We start from the raw sequence: 21884 nt of genomic DNA on the forward strand, positions 1-21884 counted from the left end.
ATTCTACGGATCATCTCATCCCAACCAGGCATTGAGTAGGGTATATCACATGCAATCCATGTTTTCAGTTCATCCGTTTCCTTCCCACACGTCAAAGCTCAATCCCCTCCCTTTCCGCCGCCTGCAGGATATAGTTTCGAACCTAAAAGCATAAGTTAACACTTTTTCCAATGATGCTGCTTGCTTATCTACCTTCTTATCCGGTGCCATATCAATCGCTAACGTTCCACTCGCATCCTTCTTATCCGCCTCAGCACCAGCCTTTAACAAGGTAAGCGCCGCATCACCATGGCCTTCTGAAATAGCATGGTGTAATGCCGTAAGGCCATCATTATCAGTAGCATTAACGGGGCTTCGACCTTCTTTCAGCAGTAGCTGGATAATTGGCGTAGAGCCTATCGCAGCCGCACGATGAAGCGCTAACTGGCCCCTTTTGTCCTTGACTCGGGCACTGCATTTGTTTTCCAGTAAGGTCCGGACTGTGGAGATGTTTGCTTTAGATGTTGCAAAGTGAAGTGCATTCTGGATTGATCAGTTTGATCCCTCAAAAAAGAATGACTAGAATCAACAGGGACTTACCTGGCCAGTGATGCTCTTGGCATTGACGTCCGCTCCTTTGCGCAGGAGTAGCTCGATGATGGCGTCACCTTCGGCATTTTTAAGACTCGCCGCGATCATTAGAGGAGTCCAGCATGATCCGTCCTGGCCTTCCGATTAGTCTGGTAAGGTCTTACAATGCAAAAGATACGTTACAACGGAGTACGTACCTCGACATCCGGATCGAAGTCCTTTGTTGAAACGAGGAGCTCGACGATGGGAAGGTGGTTGTAGGCCACCGCCCAGTGAATTGGAAGACGGTCATCATCATCTTTTGTAGTAGCTAGTTTTGGATTTGCCTGGAAGAAATCAGATGAGGACTCAGCAGATATGCCTGCTAGTGCAGTTTGCACGAGAAACTGACATTCAAGAGTGACTCAGCTAAAGAAACTGGTAGGGTGTTAGCAAAGAGTATACTCCATATATAAATTGTGTTTAGCGAGGAGACAGACGTTTGCCCTCTCGAGCAGCTTCGTGAAGTGGGAACTTTGAGTCCGTCGCAGCCATATTACTATCCAATCAAGAGCGTATTCAATTAATAAGGCGGTGTTTATGTCCCGATGTTGATGGGTTGAGAAGCATGGAAGCTGTCAAGAGCAGGTGACAAGATACCTTTATGTTGCCTTGCAGCCTCAGGCACTACTATTGAAGCTAAGAAACTTCCGTGTCCGACGCCTGCGGTCTCTACAACTTGCTCTTCAAGGCTCCCTTCTTCCTGCCAAACACTCTTTCCTCATTACAGGTTCCACTCGACTCGAAACCCTTCAAAACTAGAACTCTTAAACTCAACCCACTTGACATCATACGCGCTTGGGCGAGACATTCAATCTCCAGGGGCTTGGTTTCAATCCCAAGCTACTCGGACCTATCGAGGCCCATTTCTTCATCATCTATCCCTCACAATGGACGTGATTTCCTCGACTACGCCAGATGAGGCCGTGCGCATTTCGGCGAAGAGAACAGCTGAGCTTTTCGGCCCCGAATATCTTATGGTCACACCCTCCGTCTCGAACGGATCGATTGGTGTTTCGTACCGACGAAAAACAGAATATGAACATGTGAAGGAGCTTCCTCCAGCTCTTGCCGCGAAACAAGCGCAAGCAGCCGCCGCACGGTCGAAGCGGCCTAAGATCAGTTCACGGCCAGAAGGATCGGGCTCCGGGGACAAGAGTGGCGCGTCTACGGCCCTCGTAAGGAGAGGAGGTCGCGCGAGCGGCGCTGCGGGAGATGACAAACCAACGAGCTTAATTCAGAGACCATCAGCTACACGGCAACAACCTCCCGAGTGGCATGCACCATGGAAGCTGATGAGGGTTATATCGGGCCATCTGGGATGGGTGCGCAGTTTGGCTGTGGAACCGAATAACGAGTGGTTTGCTAGTGGTGCTGGAGACCGGACAATTAAGATCTGGAATCTTGCGACCGGTGCGCTGCGGCTGACCCTTACGGGTCATATCTCGACTGTTCGCGGTTTAGCCGTATCCCCGCGACACCCATACCTCTTCTCCTGCGGTGAGGATAAGATGGTCAAATGCTGGGATCTGGAAACGAACAAGGTCATTCGTCATTACCACGGCCATCTCAGTGGTGTATACACACTTGCGCTCCACCCCCGTCTTGACCTGCTAGTAACTGGTGGTCGAGATGGTGTCGCGCGTGTGTGGGATATGCGCACTCGCAGCAACATTCACGTTCTGTCCGGCCACACCGGCACAGTCGCAGACGTACAATGCCAAGAAGCTGACCCTCAAGTCATTACTGGATCTCTCGACGCGACCGTCCGCCTCTGGGATCTCGCAGCTGGAAAGACCATGGGCGTCCTCACTCACCACAAAAAGGGCGTTCGCAGCCTAGCCACACATCCTCGCGAATTCACCTTCGCGTCTGCTAGCACGGGGAGCATCAAGCAATGGAAGTGCCCTGGTGGCGAGTTCATGCAGAATTTCGAAGGTCATAACGCCATTATCAACACCCTCTCCGTCAACGAAGACAACGTCCTCTTCTCCGGTGGTGACAACGGCTCCATGTCCTTCTGGGACTGGAAGACGGGATACCGCTACCAGACTATCGATACAACCGCCCAGCCAGGTTCGCTCGAAGCTGAAGCTGGTATCATGGCGTCTACGTTCGATAGGACGGGCCTGCGCTTGATTACCGGTGAGGCGGATAAGACGATCAAGGTCTGGAAGCAGGACGATCAGGCTACGCCAGAGACTCATCCTGTGACGTGGGCTCCGACACTGGGGAGGCAGAGATATTAGTGGGCCTTGGTACTTTGGTTCTGCTCCTATGCTTTTGATACAAGAATACCCTACTTGAGGTTTTCCGTGACGGCTTGCAATGCATATATGGAGTTCAGCGTTTGTGGTATGGTTCTTCTCTTATTTGAAATCTATGGAATACAAAATGGACTTACGCCGATGGACTATATGACCAGACTCAATAGAGTTCGTCACTTGCCAACACAAGGGTATCATTATATAGAAGACATTCGTATATAAAATGCTCCGTAATCCCATGCAAAACGCCTATTCATGCTATATTCACGCCTCCATTCCCAACCCCAATCCTTTTGCCTCAACATCATCTCGAAACGCAGCGCGAACATCCTCCGCCGCAACTCTGAGCCTCACCTTTCCACTACGATCGCCCCTCGTCGGAATTGCCGCGCTCCCAAAGCCTCTAGAACCGGAAGTGGCCTCTAAAGCAAGGATCCCTGAATTCATGAGCTCCATTGCCGCAAACCCCAACGCCTGAACACAGGGCCCGGTGCCACCAGCAAGCAAGAATTCTTTAATTCCTGCACCAGCAGCTCCGGCAACTGCTACCGCAGCGTCTGCAATGCGTTTTGCTTCGTCGATGACGTCACCGAAGGTGGATTCTGTTATTCCTGTTCGGCGGACGCGGGCAAGGAGGGCGGCTAAGAAGAGTTTCGCGGAGAGCGGGAGACAGCGGAGGGATTGCTGGAGGGGGGTGGAAGTAGCTTCCTGGATGGCTTGCTTTATTGTTGCGATGGTGACGCGACCGGGTGTTTGTTTCCTTGGAGTCGTGGTAGATTTTTGCGGCGATATAGAAAGGGGTTGTTTTGCGTTTGCTCTTTCTTTCCGCGCAGCAGTCTTGCTGGGTGTCGGAGGGAGGGACTCGGTGTCGTCCGCATCCAGGGCTTCTACTCCGGCGGCTTCGTTGCTTTGTTCCGCAATCTCGACTGCGCGTCGGCAGATGTCTAGGGCGCGTCGAGCGTCACCACTCACTGCCGCCACTTTGCGGCTGGCGAATTGGATCGCGTCGGAATCAACGATGTTGCCAGGCACGCTGGCTAATCGAGTAGTGATGATCTCCATTAGATCCGTATGCTTATAGCCTGGAAAAGTAATGCGAGTTAAACCGAGACGGCTAGAAATTTTGTTACTTAGGGTTCGCTCTGGAAGGTCCATGGTGTTTGCGACGGCGAGCACGATGAGACGCGAATGTCGGAGGGCCGGCCAGTTGAAGAAGTTGTACATGACTGATTGGTTCTTGGTGACTAGTTGGTCCAACTCGTCCATAAGAACAACACATGATACTCTTCGAGGCGAAGGGTTGGAGAACTCCCGATCTAGCAGATCGAGGGCATGGGAGGGTGACACTCGATCACCCTTCAGCGCCTCCCAAAGCAGGGAGTAGGACTGGTGAGGGTCGGTGACTTTCATGCCGTTTATTTCCACGAATATGAAGTCGTCCATCTCCTCTGCAAGTACGGCGGCGTTCAACTGCGCGACGACCTCGCGGACAGTGGCTGTTTTCCCAGTGCCTGGTGTGCCAGAAATATAGATGCAGGTGCCTGTCCCCTCCATGATGGCAGCACTGAGATGGCTATATACTGTGTCGAATTCCTTCTTCCGGCAGGGAAGCGAGTCCGGAACGGCAGAAACATGGAGAAGATTGCGAGCTTGACGGTAGGGTGATGCAAAATGGGCGGGGGACAGCATGCGAGTGCCGAGTGGAGTGAATTCGAGGGGCTTCTTGACGATGATTCTAGCCAATGTTAGCATTATGGTCAATTGCAGGGGAACGTTCATTTACCTCTTATGAGACGGAGTAGTCATCGCCTTCTGCCGTCGAGATTGTGGCGTAGCGTTTGCTACCTTTTGCTTTTTTCTTGGTGTAGTCGGTACCGCATCCTCGGCATCTTTATCTTTCGTGTCGACATACTGCTTATTTGTTAGTCATGTAGTACACCGAAAATCCATGAAGTAAGCACTCACATCAGCATCAGCCTGTTTTCGCTTTTTGGCTGCTTTCAAGCCATCCTTGATTAGGTCCACAAGCTCATGGATTTGGCCCTGTTGGTAGACGTCTTCCCAGACGAACTCCTCCGTGTAGCGGCCATGAAGTTGGCTGACGCCTCTGCGACAGACAATGCATTTGTTGTACTCGGCCAATTCTGCCTTCGATTTCGGAGCAGCGCCGTTGGGGTATCGCGCGAAGAAGGCATCTTTGGACATGATCTGTGCTTTCCCATTGATTGAATTCAGGGGGTTGACATTGAAGTCTGTCGTCAAATATTGCTCGTTTGGCAGAGCATCCGCTCTTCGCTTGTTTCTCGTCGATATGAATTCGTCCGGGGAAGCAAACCACATGATATTTGCCGATTTGATGGGTTCGTCGCCTTCGTCATCTTCTTCCTCGAGAAACTCAGTAATGATTCCAGCCCAGTCCTTCCCAGGCTCCGGGGACTTTAGTAGGACGGTCTCCCCTATTCTGCACTCGAAAGGCCCCGTTCGAGCTCCGATAATCTTTCGTTGCGATTGGCGCGAGGAGCGTCTCCGGGACGATTTTGGTGTCTTCCCAGAGGCTTGAACCCCCTTTCCAGTTTCTTCATTATTGTCCGATTCTGTATCGTAAATCCACTCCCAGGGAAGGTCTTCTTCGCCAAGTTCGTCGTCCGAATCCTCGCGAATGATCCCTCCCTTGGTCATCCACTGCTCGGCGCGCTTGAGGGCATTTCGCTTGCGAGTCTGTGAATTAACATCGCCTGCTGCAACAGCGGGCGACATCTGGCTTAAGTAAGTTATTTTGAAATCGATATCGGCGAAACTCAGCAAACAATGGCCGACAGTCTCGCAGCAGAGCTCGGGGAATTGAGAGACGCGGAAAACCGCGTTTGTCCACTTTGATCCTTTTCGGGATTAGTGTTAAATGTCACGTGTCACTCGATCATTTTGGGCTTAGCTTCTCTTATACCCGTCGCTCAAGAAGTATAGTCTTGGAGATTGGAAAATTGTGGAATTCAATTGAGCAACAGTATGAATTCGTTAGGCTCAATTCAACGGATAAGTAACTTCGGAATGTGTTGGAAATGTTGGCGATTGTAGGGTTGATGTTCTTCAAAAAATAATATGTGACTGCATGCGTCAAAAATACTTGCTATATCAGGCAAATCATTTGGCATTCAGCGTATTTACTGGAAGATAATCAAACCATTATTTCAGAACCAGAGGTAAACTCTGCTTTCGAGTCCTTCTACTAGTTAGGGATTGCATGGCTTGCTGGTGCTGGGATGTCGAGACTTCGCTGTTGGTCTCTGCGGTTGCCCTCTTTCCTTCCAACACCCGTATTCACATTCAACGACTCTCAGTAATGTTATTCCTGGGTAACATTGTGTTCAATAAGGAAATCACAACTGTATTAACCGCCCTCTCTTGTGTGCATTGATAACCCTTTTGTGGAGTCCTCTTTAACTACTCGTTACCATCTCGCCATCCTCTTCAGGCTTCTCAGCCCCCAGGGTCCCATATGGCCTTTCCGCCCCTTCTGAATACCTGGTAACAAAATGGAGTAAGTGATGAGCGGAGCATATTCTATCCTGAAGCCGCTGACGAACTTGCAGCCACGAGACCACCGGAGCTCTAGGTACAAACCCCATGCGGAACACAGCCCACTACCCTCCAGCACAAAGCATACCCTGATTCACACCAGAATGGCAGCTCGTGACTCACAGTCGAGCGGCAAAAAATAAGACCGCATCTTCAAGCTCTCAGGCACAAGCATCTCAGGCACCGCAAGCCCTGTCTGGTAACACTATCGAGTCAGGACCTCAACATCAGCTACCACCTACAGTTTCAGGTACACCTGGCCCATCCTCGCAAGTTGCCGTAGCTACTCAGAGGCTACCGAATGTAAGAAGAGCGAAACACCGAACATTCGAGGCCGAGGGACCCCGCGGGGTAGGGGAGCAACTCTTGAGAGACCTATATCAGGTCGGTTGAAGAATCCACTTCAGTACCCCTCGGCGAAGTTAGAGTATGTAAATGGATCAGAACTGGATGGTAAGACTCATTATTTCGCAACCTGGCCTCGAATACACTAAACCGGACGGGCAGGCGTGGCAGAGCTGCCTGCTGCTTTTGGAACATTCAAGCACGAGTAAGTCAATCGTGACTCGCTCATACATGTTTGGCCCTGATGGCCTCTCAGATTCTTTGGTGCAGCAAGGGTCGGGACCTTTGTGAGAAAAAGCGCTGCAGGGCGAGGCCGAAATGAAGTTTTTGAAGATATTAACAAGCGAACCGGGGCCTTTATTAAACTCCCAGCATATGGAGGCCGGGTTTGTAGTCGGTATGCTGTTGTGAAGGAGTCTTCTAAATCAAGCAGTAGATTATCAGACTCTGGGCCGAACCAAATCAAGTCGTTACGGCCAAGGAGCAGTTGAAGAGTATTCTTGCGAAGTGTAGCAGCCTGAATAAGGTTAAGTCTCGGAACGAATTTGCGAAAATACCTGCCTACTCGGAAAAAAAAGGAAGCAAATGCTGAGTCTAAGGAAAAAGGTGAAGGTATCCTGCATGAACTGCGAAAGCCGCCTGAGTCGAGCATTCCCTTCCCCGAGCAGGTAAGTAGCTCAGAAATGATGAGTTTCCGAGTATTAACACATTTCTCATCAGTTGTTCTTCCTTTGGCCAAGATATGGCCCTTCTTTGAACGATTGTTTTGGTCCTGAGCTAGAATCTTTTGATTCTATTCGGGTTAGATTTGGATGTCACTTGTTCGTTCCCAAAGAATTGCCCAACCACAAATGTGCTCTCGGTAGAAGCCATGATGACATGAAACAAAATGCAAAAAGTATCAGAGTCTTATGGGCCGAGGAAACAGCCAAGAGCAATATCAAAGCTAAGATTTACCTTGTTGAGCCTGGGCCAAGAGCCATGAATGGAAAGATCGTGGTCGAGAAGCAGAACCAATTGCACAACCCCGTGCTTCAGGGTGGCCGAGTGCAAATTCCCGACTCGCAGGGCTTACAACACCGCATTTGTTCGGTGCACTCTAAAAACAATGCCCGCATCCTAACAGCTGTTGAGGATTGCTTGAAAGGTCTTGCTTTTGTGCGTGGACACTTGCGGATGCGTGTTAATCTTGGGACTTTTGTACTCGAGAATTACCAGAAGCCCGAAAACCACAAGTCCTGGTACGTTTTTGATGAGTTTAAAGATATGCTGTTGCACGAATCAAGGTCGCCTGATTCCGGAATATGTTTTATCCATCAAGCTGGACGTGGCTAACTTGACTGATGACAGACTCAAAATTGGTCAACCTGAACTTTGGAAAGATGCTTTAAAGCAAAGCATCTATTCGAGCCGCTCGACGACGCGTCGACTGCGCTGGAAGATGCTGAGCTCGCATACTCTGTAAACTTCGAATTCCTTGGTGCAGATAAATCTATGCTTCGACTGGAAGCAGAGTTCGCAAAAAGGCCCGGGGCACGAGAATACGAAATCAAGGAACGCCGCTGGCTTAGGCCTCGTACTGATGGCCAGATTCGAGAGAAGCGGCCCTCTTTACACTCTTTACACATTGCGGTCGTTGACTTTGAACGGTGAGTTTTGATGTTTGATGTCCCTTCCGCAAGCTGGAACTTGACTAATTCTTGTGACAGGTCGGACTGGCGACTGGAAATAAGGGCGCTTGAATTTCATGAAGCTCATCACTCGACAATGCATTGGAGTCATTCTCAAACTCCATCGGGTTTCAACGCACGAACAACTTCGGCGATATCAGTGCGAGACCGGAAGAGAAAGTCGTGTTTCCCCCAAGCCCTCCAGTATCCAGATACGTGGAGAAATCAGCGATCCGTTATCGTATCAAAGGCACCAAATACATCTTCGAAATTGCAAGGTATGATGAGCACAGGCGTTCAGTGGCGGGTGTCTGCTGTGGGGGAGACATATTACTGGGAAGCTTGTCAGAAACTCCTTATACATTTTGGGGGGCATCTGTCTTCGACGCGAATTGGGACAATCTGCTCGGCGGCCATGCAAACCTAGCAATAGGGCAATCCCCGAAGTACAGCCCGAATCTAGCCACGTTCTTCCCGTCCAAGGAACCTTTACCTGTCCGTGAAAATCAGTCCAAGGCTTCTGGGAGTTTATTGACCTAGTAAGACAAGCAGCTGAACTTCTGGGCCCGACACAGACCTCCCCAGAAGATGCCAAAATGAATGCCGTATCCGAGGCCAGGTTGTCTACGCAGAAGGCTGGTCTAGCAGTCTCACCTGCAGCGCTGCACCAAACCTTGCGCAAAGCCCTCGGATGCTGAACGAAGATCTTGGTACACTGTTTTGAATAATTGAATACGGCTATATTTCGAGGAACCTCAGCGGGCTGCGAGTCGGTTTCGAAAACTAGTTAGTGGCCTATGTTACATTTTTCACCTGGCTCCTGTCATTTCGCGCATTGACTACTTGTCTGTGCTGGTTCCTGCCGCAACCTCTTTTCGTCTCTCCGTGAACGTGTGCTTAGCCAGCAGCCGCAGCCTGGGTCGATGACGCAGCACCCTCGCTCATCAACTTTTGCCTCAAAGCTGCCGAATCGTTAGCCTTTGGGATATACCGGAAACAATGAAAAGTCTCTACTCACCATCTTCAAAAAGTCTCTGCTGGGAGCTCTTAGTCTGCACAAGTTTCTCCAACTCCGTAAGATTCGTCTCCAGTTCCTTCACCTTCTGCTCGTAGAACTCAATCGCTTTTGCTGCGGTCTGAACAAATCAACATTAGCCTCCACGATCACTCTCAATGCCCATAGATTGTACACCAACCTTCTCAACATAATACCCCGTCCCAACATCAACAAGCACCTTCTCTCGATCCGTCAAACGGCCCTTAACATACAGCGAACTCGTCAGCGGCACAAGAATCTCATCCTTCCCCTCCGTCCCCTTCTTCGTGGACCCAATCACGCCCTCGTTGATCGAGCGCACGCAGTCTCGGAAACGCGATTGTGCGGCGCGCAGCTTTGCGTGCGAAGAGGTGAGGTGCTCAAGTTCCGTTGAGAGGCGGGTCTGTAAGGCGCGGAGTTGCGGGGTAGAGAGGGAGGAAATGTTAACTATGTTCGTACCATATGTCAGTTTTATCCAACTGGAAGGAGGGTCATTGGGATGGGCTGGGTTGGGTATAAGGCGTACCAGCGCCGGGAGGTGCATCGGAGTCTGATGCGGGGGTGTTTTGAGGGGGCATTGTGGTTTTTTCTTCTCGCTTTTCGCGGTCTTCGGAGTAGAGTTTGAGGGCGAGGACTAGTAAAGATCCGAGATAGTCTTGTGAGAGGAATTATACGGAGAATTGATCTCGGGAAATATTGAAAGGGTGTAAAGGAAACCGTAAGTCTTCTAGTCGGGAATTATTGGGATAAAGTCGAAGCTGTCCATGTGCTGAAAGCTCGGGCCACCTGTTGACGCTGAATGCGGCTTAGCGTGATTCATATAGCCCTCATGCGATGCTGCATACCTTCTGAGAGTGGATTACTTCAAGACCGTTCAGATATGGTTTTACTCAAGCCGCACTAATATTCAACTGTCTAACTGATCAGAATCTGCTTGTGTAGGGATTTTGACAGGATGGGCCGTCATAAAGTCTGCGGATTTGACTCGATCTATGCTATGCTGCTTAGCGCTGGCACAGCAGAGAGGATCACTGAAAAAACTAACTCCTTTATGCCCAGATCTGGCATTTTTACTCACAGAAAAAGACAAATTCTCTAACTAGTATCGTAAAGTGTCAAGGCGCAGTCTGTCAATGTCAGTTCAGGAACACGTCAAGGCTCACCTGCACCACTTGCTCCATAGTGACTAGCTCTGATAGTGACTAGGGTAAACAGGATATTTTCTACGATGATAGCGATCGACAGCAGATTAGATGGCTAGCGCCTATTGAAAATGACGGTGTAGCCTGTGCGGGAACGGAAAGTTATTGTGGATTCGCTCTGGATGAGTTCGGATTACTTGATTGTGGATGCAAATGTGAGAGCCGGTTGTTCATGCATAGGGTTACCTATAAGCCACGGGCATGAGGGTACCATGAGACTCTATCCAGCATCTATATTCTAAGCCCATCCGTCTTTTTATGAGCCATCTTTCAGACCTACTCCTCTTCCATTTTCTCTTTCTTCTCCCGTCCAGAATCAAACCCCCTTCACCCTTTTCACCACCACATCCTCCAGCACAACTTCGCCCTTCTTCTCTGCCTCAATCCTTTTCTCTTCAAGATCCTCGTATCCGGCTCTGTCTCATACGTAACCCACCACGTAATCAACGCCAAAACTGCGCAAGCGCCTACAAGCCCCATTGCCACCGAGAATGGAACAGTGTACCGCGGCGCATACTCTTCCCGGAATATCTGGGGGCCAATCGCGCCGCCAATTTGCCCGTTCGAATTCACAAAGTCGATGCTGAATGCAGAGCCTGTTGCGCGCGACGTGTTTGGACGCGCCAGGGTCTCCGAGACCCATTTTTCATCAGCGGAACTAGTTAGGAGGAAGTGACAGAGTATGGTAAGCACGCACTACATAACAGGAAACCAACCCGCTGTCAACGCATTCCCGATTAGGGTTAACGCGTAGATAGCGCCGGTGAAAGGGTACGCGACGAACACGCCGTAGCAGGCGATGATGACCACCAAGAAGGAAAGCGGGTATAGCGGGCGCGGGATCCGTCTGCGGTCTGCAGTTATGCCTGTCACCGCAATGAATAGTAGCCCTGTCACTGTGATGGGATGTTGAGTAGTTGGGCTTGGGCGGTATTCCTGCACGCTTACCATCAGCTGATTGTAGTTCATGGAAGACAGTTCATGGATGACCAGGGGAAGTTTGACATACGTATATCCCAGGTCAGCGATAACAATGCTCTGGGAAAATGCCACCCCGTGCGTGCCAACGGTGAATGTCACCCAGATGAGGGTGAACAGCCACAGGCGGAGTTCCTTGAGGGAGTCGATGATTTCGCTGAGTTTGAAGTTTTGCTCAGAGGCGCGCGGCGCGTTCTGTGGGAGACGGCCTTGGATGAATGCTTTTTCGCGGTCGGTGAGCCACGTTGCTGTGGCGGGAACTGCTTTCATATTAGCAATACTAGTATAGACAAATAGGGTTGGGAAGGAAGTTGAGACGAACAGTCTGGGAGTAAGAACCAAATCGCGATGCCGAAGATAACGGTTGCGATGCCTTCTGTGAGGAATAACCTGGCCTTCAATTAGTATAGCTCCTAGTCCAGTATAGAGAACAGTGCATAGCAGTGCTAGAGTCCTGCCACTGCCACCCAGAGAGCCCGCCAGCCCCAGAGACAGTATCAGATGCATAAGCCAGCAAACCTCCAAAAATATTCGAGACGTTCCCGCAGATGTAAAAGTACAGTAGACGCAGGGACATCTCGTCGGGACGGTACCAGTACGTCATTTGCAGAATGACGCCAGGGAACAGGCCTGCTTCGGCCTGCGCGTATTCATGTTAGCACAACTAATATAAATGAACCTTGGGAGGTAAGGTTGATGGGGTATGCATACCGCACCCAGCAAAAACCTTGTAGCATACAAACCGCCCTTATTCTTTACTGCCGCATTGCACATGAGAAAGATCCCCCAACTAACCATGATCCGGGACTGCCGTTTTGAGGGAGATAATCTCTTCAGTGGGAGATTCGATGGGCTTCAAGGACGATATATGGAATCTAACCCTAACGTCAGCACATCTATCTGAACCAAAGTATACCGATCTGGGACATACGTAATAAAGCACCGTCACAAGATTGTACTCATTAGATGTAATCCCTAGCTGCGCCATAATATTCGTGTCCGTTCCCTGGTTCATGATCCGCGCATTGGACTCATTATTGCGTCCAGGTTTTTGAACATGAATATTAGAGAGCACAGCGCCATGAGTCGCAAGTCAATCCGGCGCAGAAGCTTTTTCTCTTCAGCAGATGTGAGGAGGGTTCGGGCTGACATTTGATCTGGGTTGTAGCCAGGTATGTGCGACTGTTCCTGACTTGAGGGGGCTGTGGCCTCACTGTGTATGAACAGTTGATGTTCATTATTGGCGGTGGCGTTGCCCTCGTCCCTGTAAGTAGTGCCAATGTCGGTAGCTGTGAGTGTGCCTTTACCTAGACTGAAAGGCTTCGACGGTAAGCTTTCTGTGGACGCCATTGTTGTGCATTAGTGCAGTAAAAAAGCAGATTAAAGCGAGCAGCTAGTACTATTTATATATGCAACATCTGCTTGAAGAGACTCCTTGAAGAATTGGAGAAGCTTTAGGCAAGCTATAGGCCTTGGTCTCATAGCATCCCCGTATTGCGAGGACTGCGACCTATGATAGGCCAGACTTGTTATGCAGCGATCACGCAATGGGGAGTATATTGGTGAGTTAGGGTTTAGTCCTCAGATCTACCCCGAGCACTCTCGTAATCTCTCTAGTCATTTCGGATGTACTGATGCGATTGGAAGAAAAAAATAGAACCGAGCAGCTCAAGTAGTGTGACGCGGGCCATGGTATGTTTGTCAAATGCGACCTGGTGAAGTCTGAGTCCTTGCGGAAAAAGAACCATCTGTGTGTCCAGCACATAGTAGAGGATAGCGATCATGAAATGTGCCGCATTGAGGAATGGCCGTTAAGAGATCGTTGTTACAGGGAAGACTCTGTACCGACAGTGTCGGTAGCCCAAAAATCTTGCTATCTATAGGAATAATAGTGGATGTTGACTCATGAAGAGACGTGGACATATTGTGAGTAGCTTTGGACTCGCATGCGTGTATCTAAGGAATCTCCAGTCACGAAGTTCACGCTCATAATATAGTCATCCTCCGGCGGCATGTTTACTGATATCGACACAGTCTCTCGTGCTCCTCTAACATTTCCGGTGCGATACTCGGCTCGTTGGAAGCATTCTGGAAGATCACGGTACTTGCAGGCCAAACAATGGACTCTCCATTCCACGCCTACCTAACGCGAGGTCGGCTCGCGTGCAGCACTCATAAGAGGAGACGGGTTACAATCATGAGGATTTGGTTTTCATCTGTCTCGGTCATCTGAACATCTTCATCAGAAATCCCTGCTTGGAGAACAAAGGCACAGTCGACTAAGACCCATAGTCGATGATACCAAAACTTAGTGCACGAGTAATTACTAGAGTGCACTACAAGAAGGTAAGGCTTCGATGTTGCGACAAAGCGTCCTTTATGCCATCGTTAGCAGGTACGCTGACTCCCGGATGAAGCACACATGGCAGATACGACGGCTATAGCATGTTAGGTAGCCTCCTAAGCCGCTACAACTGCCACATTAGACTTTGCAAAGCTCGTTGTAGGGATTCTGTAATGAGTATGTATCTTCCGTATGGCCGCTGAGGGCACCCTGTATGACAACTTGGGCATGACCAATGATTCTTGAATACCTGCGAGTCGGAACTTCGATCGACGACGTTTCTTTCGTCCATTGACCGTTATAAATCTGCCAGAGAGACCGTATGTCGAGCTGGTAGCATGGTATCTAGTCCTGATCAGCATATCGATCCGTCCTCGCTCGGACAGCGATCGTCTGGAGGTGGTTGTCTGGTGCCACTCCCAGAGCGCAGCCTGAGCCCCTCTTAACCCACTGGAGGCGCATCGAACTGCGAGCTGGTAAGCTGCGGTTCTGTCTCAATGTTAGGCGCCGAATTGCCAGGATTTAATGGAGTATGTGCGGAAGCTCGTGGCTGAGGGGCATCTCGGAGATAAGGCTGGCTTGTTGGTGAAGCGAAGAATGTGCTGGAACTGCGGAGATAGAGAGATGCTGATAATCAACTAGAAGATATGTATGTCTAGATTAAGGGAACAAGAACAGCGCTGTAGGTGTAGGTTGATGGGAGCTGTGTTGATAAAGTCCAAGCACCCCACTTTTGTGCCTGCCAGCTCACAACCCCACCACGACATCATGCAGCAATAACGTCAACCTCGACGTTGAAATCAAACGACTTCCTCTTTCCACATTGTATTCATACACTGAATCCAACCGCCAATATGCCCATCACGCACATTGTTATGTTCCAAGTCAAGCAGGGCCTCAGCGCCGAAACCGTCAACGACGTAAGCCAACCATCTCCACCGACCCAGGATCGATTCTCACACTCGATAGCTGTGTTCGCGGATGCTGTGCCTCAAAGACAAATGCATCCACCCTGTCTCCCAGAAGCCGTATATTCTTTCCTTGTCCGGTGGGATAGATAACTCGCCCGAAGGGATGCAGGTACGCGTTCGGCACCCCATTACTTTGTCCATTCCATCGAGAACGCTACGCTGACGAAAGAAGAACGGTATCACGCACGCCTTTGTGGTTGAATTTGCCAATGAAGAGGACAGGGCTTATTATCTCGAGAAGGACCCTGCGCATCTGGAATTTGTGGGCAGTCTGAAGGACGTAATTGAGAAGGCGCAGGTCGTCGACTTCACTAACGGTGTGTTTTGAATGGATTGAACGAGCTGCTTTTTGGTGCTTAGTTTTTGAATATAATGATTGCCCTTTGGAGCCCATCCTCTGCCCACGCGAGCCCTTCATTATCCGTAGAGAAAGTATTTAGTCTGGTTCCCGCCATAACTGAAGTCAGCCAGAGCGGTGTATTCTTTGTGTACTGTTATAACGGAGTGTTTTGACGAATTTTGCGCCTTCAGATTGTTTGTCTCGTCAACGCTGCGCCGACAACTGACGCTCTCGACCTTCTTCCTTTACCCCAATTTTGCCCAGTTCAGATTGTTTCCTATGGAGCATGAACGCACTTGCGTCTATTACGCAGCTCCGTTGTGCCTAGGGTTGTGAGCATGAATTCTTTGCCACTACCCTTCAGCACTTTGGATCATCTGCCTTGCGCCAACGAAGGCTGATACTAAGTGCCGTGTTCATGGACTTTTGATGTCTACGCCAGGATTTCGGTGCAGACGTGACCCTAGAAATAACATTAGCCACCTCAGCAGCAGCTTCAGGAACCGTTTCAGCAACCTCAGCAGCAGACTCGACAGCCTTTGCAGAGCAACGTGTTTTTACCAAACATGTACAACTTGCGGTCTGTGGTTCGTTCCGAACCCTTAAGTGCTTGGTCTCTGGTGAGTAGGTCTATAGGCACGAGAAATCTCTAATTGACATTACAGATCCCCAGGCTAATCGGATTCAACTCCTTCTTTTAGCACTCCCTCAATAATTCCCCTGACAAGACCTGATCGATGAGATAATCAAGCGAACGAATTCGCGATTGTCCTTGAGGTAAACGGCGCGTTCAAGACCAGAAAAGACAATCTTGGATAATTTCATGGTTAATTCATTGCTCAAGAAGGATGATAGCACAGGATCTATCATCCGATAGCGAGCTTGAACATGGATGTTGTACCAACGCTGATGGTTGAGAGTTCATACCCAAAACTGATGGTGGACATTAATGGAAATTTCTTACCGACTCACAGGGCCAAACTGCTGATGGTCTGACGAAGCGGACGATTTATACATGATTACGACAATCTGCCCATACTTCAAAGAACCCAACCGCACATTGCCCTGTTTTGCATCGTAGTGCCAGACTGCCGCGCACTGTACCTCTTTGAGCGCCCATATCCGAAGGCCATGGTGAGTTTGATGCTCTGCACCAGCTCTTACTGTGCCAAGGGGAGAATACGCCAGCTCATTTTGCAGCCCTGACGGTCTTCTGCTGAACAAGGATGAGCAAAGCTTTTTGCCGCCAAATATACTTCGGAGGTCATCATTGCAGCTTTCTCTCTACCTGATGACTTACGTGGAAACCCATTTAGGTGCACAAATGGACACGGGGCGTCCCTGGAAGTCTCACTAAATTCTACCACGGAACGACGTACGCCGTCCACGCTTCTCTGCCTTATACTCTCATGAATTGCCAGTGTTTAATCACGGTATAATATATCTTGAGATATTCTTAAAAGTACGAGCTTCTAATCACATGAGAGATTGCAAGCTAGTCTCCTCGTCAAAGCCCGGTGGGGTTTTCGAATCTGAAAGGCGAATGCTTCGTCAGGACCACCCTCAAGCAAGAGGCCTAGAAAACGTCGCTACTGCCGAGGTACTTAGATTGACTATTGAGTGCAATGGGGACTCGTATGATTGGGGATGGTTTAAACTCAGTAGCCGTTAGCCGTTAGGGCTTAGGGCTTGGCAGTGGCCATTATCAGCTGTAGCAGGAAGATGCCTTCGTTCGGCCTGGGAAACTCTGGCAGTCGTGAAAAGCCGACTAAAAAAATGGATGTTCCAATATGGTGGCAAAGTCTGGAAAGGGCTGGCATAGTTGATGCCTAAAAAGCATGCAGAGTTGTATGGGAGAGCTCGATGTCATCGGCGTACCTACAATTGATCAGCGGCCTTTGTTCTCCTAATCCGACTTCTAGCATCTAGTAAGTTTCCCAGACTTGGAGGCTAAAGTCACCCATCTAACGAAGTTACATTGACAGAACCCCATCAGCCAATGTTGTACTTCCGGCAGTGCAATCTCAAGTGCGGCGGATAGTACAGAAAGAGTGCTCGCCCCGTCTCTTGCGGTGCCCACAATCTGTTGGCCAGCCCGTCAAACTCGATTGAGTGGATTTTGCCTGAGATATTGCAAGCGAGGTTAGGCTTACCTATAGTCCCAAGACAGACCGACGGGTGAATCTGGGGATGGATCTTAGAGTAGGGCAGCATAGCACGAAAGGTGCCAGCGGGCCACAGGATTGCGCCATAACGCTTCTGATTTATAACCCTGTGCCGCGCCCCGTAAGCCCTAAGCCGTACATGCGCATTTACATGACAAGGATTGCCTTTGTGATTGCATACCCCGTGACAGCAGGCTAGGGCAAAACTGGTATAAACTGATATCAATGCCGCCCAACATCCTAACTCTTTTCTCTCGCCAACCACCAAAATAATATCTGGCCATCCCTTTAAACGAGATAGACCAGCACCCCCCTCCATCTTATTTCATCAAAGCTATCTCTACATTCACGTGGCAACAATGCCCCCAAGCCCAAGGCCAGGCCGTCTTGCTTCCTTCCTTCGCCCATGGAGCATGATCTGGATGTCCATCTGCCGTAAGCCCTGTCAGCCCGCTGCCACCCTCCGACTCGACTAAGCCACATATCCATCCCTCCAGTCCACTGGGAAGCCCTCGTAATTGCACTCTGTCGCGATGGGTTCTCAGCATTTAGGCACCTACACAAGGTCCGCGACGCAGCGTTGGCGAAGTTGCTCAATTTAACCTGTAACCTATAACTCTCACCTTGTTTCTTCTTACACAGACTGACATCATTCACAAAGCATCCGGATTTATTGCATTCGAAGACACTACTGTCGTTCCCTCGCTTGTCCATGCCGCCAGCGGTCTCGTTCTCGAACTGGGCCCAGGACCCGGTAACCAGATTCACCGGTTTGACACCACTGATATCAAATTTATCTACGGCGTTGAACCTAATAGCCACTTTAAAGAAGACATTGATGCTAAGTTACGGAAACATGGTTTATCAGATAAGTATAAGCTAATCCTTTGCGGGGTTGAAGATAGCGATGTCTTGAGAGTTGAGGGAATAAGCGAGGGGAGTCTGGACGTTGTGCTTTGCATCCAGGTTCTCTGTGCGGTCAAGGATCCGAAAAAAGTCATGAAGGAGGTGTGGAAGTTATTGAAGCCTGGAGGAAAGTTTATTTTCTGGGAACATGGAGAGAGTAGACACCGGTTGACGGGTGCAGCGCAAGGTATGTGGTTCTCCTTTCTAGGAACATGGGCATAGGAATGAAGATAAGACCGGCTGATATTCATAAGTACTCACAAATCCCGCCTGGAGCACATTTGTCGGATGCCACTTAACCCGGAGGGTAAAGGCCGATATTCTGCACAGTGGACAGTGGGAGAACCCAGGCGATATAGAGGAACCGGAAGAACCGGCTAGTCTTCTGCCTCGGATTCAGGGTGTGCTTGTCAAGAAAGCATGATTAGGCCTAGCCTTGAGTAGAGCAAGTTCCTCGTCCTCATCTCGCATTTTGCGAAGTGGCAACTACCTGCGTACGTTTCATCTCCAGCAGCCCTTTTTAGGCGAACGAAGTCAGGACGCCAAACTCTCTGCCGTTCTGGTATTCCGCGTACCCCTTCACAGTCTGCGATTACATGGTCTTGGGATCGTACGGGGCCAAGGGAAGCCCCCTCCTCTGACACGGAACACCAGGTCTAGCTTCTCATTGAAGGGTCATCTAAATTCAACTGCCACATCTTGACCCCTAAACTGCTCTTCCAGCGCCCTAGTAGCAGCTTTTCCTTTGTAGTTACCAACAACAATGACCGGCCCGGCCCGGCATTCCCGTAGGCATCAACGGGCCAGCTCAGGCGACCGTCTGTCTTCGCGTCATGGGACTCGCAAGATGCAAAGCAAGCCAACCTGAACTGCACCAACCAGCAAGGGCCTTGACTCGGGGCCAGGGTTCCTCCATGTGCATATCCTGATAGTCGCTGCATCGTCTTACTCGAATTGCTGTCCGGTCTTGTCCAATAATTCTCCATCACTGCTCGGGTCACTTCGGCCGCGAACTTGAATGCTTCTTAATGTCGCCGTCCCCAGACATCCTCAAGCTTGTTAGAAGACATCTTGGAATAACTGATCAAGAGATTACCATTTTCCCCGTGCGTCTCCAAGCCATTCAAGCCCGCCACCATCACAGTTGTAGCAGTAGCAGCGGAGTCAGCGACAGCGCCATGGATCCTGTCCAGAGTGAATGAGCCTAAGACGGACTTGCTTGAATTTGCCAACCTGTAAACGAGCAGCATTAAGTGTATTTTGGGACGGTCTGAGAGACAGAACCCTGGAGAACTGCGGTCCATTGAACCGGTCACTCATTGCAGAAACAAACCAACAACAAAAGTAGCCCGCGCCGAGACTCGGTCGGCGGTCGGTATCCCGGTCATATCGGGATCGGAGATCTCCCGATGACCTACGCCAAGGCGACGATCCTCCAATATGTGGCTCGCCCTCGCTCATCATTGATTGTTTTGTCACTTCCAAGAACCGGGGAGGTGCTCGAGAGAACAAGCATTATTTGATACTAAGATAAACTCGTCTTCGCTGTCGCGAATCAGTCAGATACAGGGTCAGGACTTAAACGCAATTGCATTTCCCACATAAGCCCATCCATGTTGGCGGGGTTAGGGGGCGGCTATCTACATCGCTGTACATCTGCGAAGTGCATCGTCGAGGATTGAGCTTGGGCCTATTCTGTTTAAGAACTGTATCGATATATTTCAATGCCGGTGGAAGTCTGTATATACCTCTATCCACTATCGCTGCTGACGCTTGCGAACCAACTCTTCCGTATCCGTTTCCGTGTCCTCATCGCGCCGCACGGCAGTCTCAACTGTCTTCAGAATCGACAATTCGAGCGGCGGCTTCCTCTTCTTTGATCTCACAGGGGACCCTGGGTGTCACCATTTGGCTGATACTCTTCCTTGTCCGACTGCGGCGTGCCCAAGCAGAGGTGGGCTACCTTGCGGTAGACACGGCGCACGGGTGGCATGTTGACGCAAATTATCCCCGTAAAGCATTCGATAATCGACCAGTAGGAGTCGAGACTGTGTCATCTGTAAAGTGGTCAATTAGAGAAGGTGTTTAATATGGAAATCATTTGTCAGGTGGGAGGTAGGTATAGACGTAGCATTCGTCGTTGTCGCGTAGGTTATGACGACTCTCAGTCGCAGAATGCTGACAACTGTTACACTGCGCTCGGGCTTGGTTAGCGGCCGGAAGGTTGGCCCCTGGTTAGGATATGGGAGGCTGAGAGTCAAGCCTTAGCAGGAGAAGCGTACAATAATCCCAGCCCAAACATAGACAAGAGCATGATCTTCCTCGACACGCTCACCGAGAGGCCCGCGATCTTATGCAGCGGAAGCCCTATAACCGCGAGATCAAGCGCGATATTTGTCGTCGCATTCGCGATCCCGAAGGCGTTGAAGTTCAGACATGACCCTTCTGTTTCCCGGTGCCATTTCGTCCAGACGTATGAGACGGGTATACAGTTGAGCGAGGTTCCAAGAACATATGCTACTAGGTAGAGAGTGTTGATGTCGATGAGCACCCAGATCGCTCGTCGGATGCCGGTGCTTGGGAAGATACGCAGATATAGACAGAGAAAGGCCATCTTGGTACACGCGAGGGCGGGGATATAGAGGATTTGGAGCAGATAGGTGAACTTGCCAATTAATCGAATCCATAACCTTGGGCATGGAGTTAAGTGACGTACCTTGACGATGCGCGTGAGATTGTCAAAGGGGAGTGTCCAGATATCCTTCCCATAACCATCTTTCGCCACTAAGGACGTTAGTATACTGTTGGTTTTGCTACCAAAGATGGAATAAATCTTGACGTACTGGGATACTCAATGGCTGCCATCGGAACCGCGAAGACCTGTTTTTTTTCCATATTTTTTTACCTCAGTCTTCACCCACCGGTATTGATCCACGCAGACGGCATACCATAGCTAAGATAGCGAAGATATCTTCTTGTCCGTAGCGGTGACGCGACTCGACACACCGCGCTATCGTCGCTAGGATCGCGAGGCTCATAAAAACACTCGTAACAGTCGGTGTGATGTGGGAGATGTCGCGGGGCTCGACGCCGCACTTTGTGTTTGACGAATTCTGTGAGGCTACACAGGTCAGCGATGACCAAGGAGGCGGCGCCGATCTGCCCTGCCGGAGAGGCTCTTACTCAATGCTTCTTTTAACCGTGCATGTCATGACGATGCAGTCGCTGATGTTCCCCCTGCAATGCTGAGGCAGAGCATATATACTGGGTGTCGGTGGGGCGCAGGACGAGTCTGTGAGTGCGATTTCCAAGCAGGTTGCCTGGAAAGTGTTAAATTAACACTTGCGATCAGACTGGCGGAGATCCAGCTTACCGCGCATTGTGGCATCTGCTGAGAAACAACTTCAGTTGCCAGTAAAGCATGAGCCAAAAGGCTCCAATTGCTAGCCCATCTCATCGTGAAAGATCATTATCC

The 21884-nt window shown here is 50.0% G+C and overlaps 9 protein-coding genes across 9 annotated transcripts; 4 read left to right on the forward strand and 5 right to left on the reverse strand.

Moving 5' to 3' along the window:
- Positions 1-8: 8 nt before the first annotated feature.
- BDW70DRAFT_125575 (ankyrin repeat domain-containing protein) lies at positions 9-1156 on the reverse strand. Its single transcript, XM_073734902.1, has 6 exons — positions 1050-1156; positions 962-987; positions 768-896; positions 580-702; positions 193-522; positions 9-142 (listed from the first exon to the last, which is right to left on the reverse strand). The coding sequence occupies exons 1-6, from the start codon at positions 1102-1104 to the stop codon at positions 92-94; spliced, it is 714 nt and encodes a 237-aa protein (XP_073601011.1). The 5' UTR covers positions 1105-1156; the 3' UTR covers positions 9-91.
- Positions 1157-1305: 149 nt separating this feature from the next.
- On the forward strand, positions 1306-3082 carry BDW70DRAFT_125577 (WD40 repeat domain-containing protein). Its single transcript, XM_073734903.1, has one exon. The coding sequence runs from the start codon at positions 1500-1502 to the stop codon at positions 2856-2858; it is 1359 nt and encodes a 452-aa protein (XP_073601012.1). The 5' UTR covers positions 1306-1499; the 3' UTR covers positions 2859-3082.
- A 21-nt stretch (positions 3083-3103) lies between these two features.
- Positions 3104-5633, reverse strand: BDW70DRAFT_165483 (origin recognition complex subunit 1; the record flags this gene model as incomplete). Its single annotated transcript, XM_073741758.1, has 3 exons — positions 3104-4611; positions 4660-4787; positions 4842-5633. 3 exons carry the CDS (start codon positions 5631-5633, stop codon positions 3141-3143), a joined length of 2391 nt encoding a protein of 796 aa, XP_073601013.1. The 3' UTR covers positions 3104-3140.
- Positions 5634-8195: 2562 nt separating this feature from the next.
- On the forward strand, positions 8196-9092 carry BDW70DRAFT_1464 (uncharacterized protein). Its single transcript, XM_073738579.1, has 2 exons — positions 8196-8446; positions 8507-9092. The coding sequence occupies exons 1-2, from the start codon at positions 8292-8294 to the stop codon at positions 8892-8894; spliced, it is 543 nt and encodes a 180-aa protein (XP_073601014.1). The 5' UTR covers positions 8196-8291; the 3' UTR covers positions 8895-9092.
- A 37-nt stretch (positions 9093-9129) lies between these two features.
- On the reverse strand, positions 9130-10220 carry BDW70DRAFT_1461 (prefoldin subunit 5). The gene is made up of 4 exons (XM_073738537.1): positions 10030-10220; positions 9664-9950; positions 9486-9603; positions 9130-9429 (listed from the first exon to the last, which is right to left on the reverse strand). The coding sequence occupies exons 1-4, from the start codon at positions 10079-10081 to the stop codon at positions 9365-9367; spliced, it is 522 nt and encodes a 173-aa protein (XP_073601015.1). The 5' UTR covers positions 10082-10220; the 3' UTR covers positions 9130-9364.
- A 653-nt stretch (positions 10221-10873) lies between these two features.
- Positions 10874-13033, reverse strand: BDW70DRAFT_165485 (major facilitator superfamily domain-containing protein; the record flags this gene model as incomplete). The annotated part of the gene is made up of 9 exons (XM_073741759.1): positions 10874-11335; positions 11411-11627; positions 11682-11943; positions 12006-12073; positions 12142-12323; positions 12395-12514; positions 12547-12558; positions 12615-12658; positions 12715-13033. The coding sequence occupies 9 exons, from the start codon at positions 13031-13033 to the stop codon at positions 11042-11044; spliced, it is 1518 nt and encodes a 505-aa protein (XP_073601016.1). The 3' UTR covers positions 10874-11041.
- A 1755-nt stretch (positions 13034-14788) lies between these two features.
- On the forward strand, positions 14789-15422 carry BDW70DRAFT_125586 (Dabb family protein). Its single transcript, XM_073734904.1, has 3 exons — positions 14789-14947; positions 14997-15107; positions 15171-15422. The coding sequence occupies exons 1-3, from the start codon at positions 14882-14884 to the stop codon at positions 15324-15326; spliced, it is 333 nt and encodes a 110-aa protein (XP_073601017.1). The 5' UTR covers positions 14789-14881; the 3' UTR covers positions 15327-15422.
- Positions 15423-17663: 2241 nt separating this feature from the next.
- Positions 17664-18949, forward strand: BDW70DRAFT_1486 (class I SAM-dependent methyltransferase). Its single transcript, XM_073738887.1, has 4 exons — positions 17664-17938; positions 18001-18108; positions 18165-18596; positions 18664-18949. The coding sequence occupies exons 1-4, from the start codon at positions 17863-17865 to the stop codon at positions 18831-18833; spliced, it is 786 nt and encodes a 261-aa protein (XP_073601018.1). The 5' UTR covers positions 17664-17862; the 3' UTR covers positions 18834-18949.
- Positions 18950-20291: 1342 nt separating this feature from the next.
- On the reverse strand, positions 20292-21866 carry BDW70DRAFT_154901 (uncharacterized protein; the record flags this gene model as incomplete). Its single annotated transcript, XM_073739938.1, has 7 exons — positions 20292-20457; positions 20692-21074; positions 21126-21193; positions 21253-21289; positions 21358-21530; positions 21675-21729; positions 21783-21866. 7 exons carry the CDS (start codon positions 21864-21866, stop codon positions 20292-20294), a joined length of 966 nt encoding a protein of 321 aa, XP_073601019.1.
- Between the last annotated feature and the right edge of the window lie 18 nt (positions 21867-21884).

Source organism: Aspergillus foveolatus (genome assembly GCF_047715535.1).
Source record: "Aspergillus foveolatus strain CBS 279.81 unplaced genomic scaffold BDW70scaffold_1, whole genome shotgun sequence".
Classification (NCBI taxonomy): domain Eukaryota; kingdom Fungi; phylum Ascomycota; class Eurotiomycetes; order Eurotiales; family Aspergillaceae; genus Aspergillus; species Aspergillus foveolatus.

Bases quoted from the DNA above. Each gene is read 5' to 3' on its own strand.
- BDW70DRAFT_125575 (XM_073734902.1), bottom strand. From the start codon at position 1,104: ATGGCTGCGACGGACTCAAAGTTCCCACTTCACGAAGCTGCTCGAGAG. The intron at 897-961 runs GTCAGTTTCTCG...GATTTCTTCCAG, and splicing joins TAGCTGAGTCACTCTTGAAT to GCAAATCCAAAACTAGCTAC. The intron at 703-767 runs GTACGTACTCCG...TCGGAAGGCCAG, and splicing joins ACTTCGATCCGGATGTCGAG to GACGGATCATGCTGGACTCC.
- BDW70DRAFT_125577 (XM_073734903.1), top strand. From the start codon at position 1,500: ATGGACGTGATTTCCTCGACTACGCCAGATGAGGCCGTGCGCATTTCG.
- BDW70DRAFT_1464 (XM_073738579.1), top strand. From the start codon at position 8,292: ATGCTTCGACTGGAAGCAGAGTTCGCAAAAAGGCCCGGGGCACGAGAA. The intron at 8,447-8,506 runs GTGAGTTTTGAT...TTCTTGTGACAG, and splicing joins GCGGTCGTTGACTTTGAACG to GTCGGACTGGCGACTGGAAA.
- BDW70DRAFT_1461 (XM_073738537.1), bottom strand. From the start codon at position 10,081: ATGCCCCCTCAAAACACCCCCGCATCAGACTCCGATGCACCTCCCGGC. The intron at 9,951-10,029 runs GTACGCCTTATA...GTACGAACATAG, and splicing joins CGATGCACCTCCCGGCGCTG to TTAACATTTCCTCCCTCTCT. The intron at 9,604-9,663 runs GTTGGTGTACAA...TGATTTGTTCAG, and splicing joins CGGGGTATTATGTTGAGAAG to ACCGCAGCAAAAGCGATTGA.
- BDW70DRAFT_125586 (XM_073734904.1), top strand. From the start codon at position 14,882: ATGCCCATCACGCACATTGTTATGTTCCAAGTCAAGCAGGGCCTCAGC. The intron at 14,948-14,996 runs GTAAGCCAACCA...CACACTCGATAG, and splicing joins GCGCCGAAACCGTCAACGAC to CTGTGTTCGCGGATGCTGTG. The intron at 15,108-15,170 runs GTACGCGTTCGG...TGACGAAAGAAG, and splicing joins ACTCGCCCGAAGGGATGCAG to AACGGTATCACGCACGCCTT.
- BDW70DRAFT_1486 (XM_073738887.1), top strand. From the start codon at position 17,863: ATGCCCCCAAGCCCAAGGCCAGGCCGTCTTGCTTCCTTCCTTCGCCCA. The intron at 17,939-18,000 runs GTAAGCCCTGTC...CCATCCCTCCAG, and splicing joins GATCTGGATGTCCATCTGCC to TCCACTGGGAAGCCCTCGTA. The intron at 18,109-18,164 runs GTAACCTATAAC...TCATTCACAAAG, and splicing joins GAAGTTGCTCAATTTAACCT to CATCCGGATTTATTGCATTC.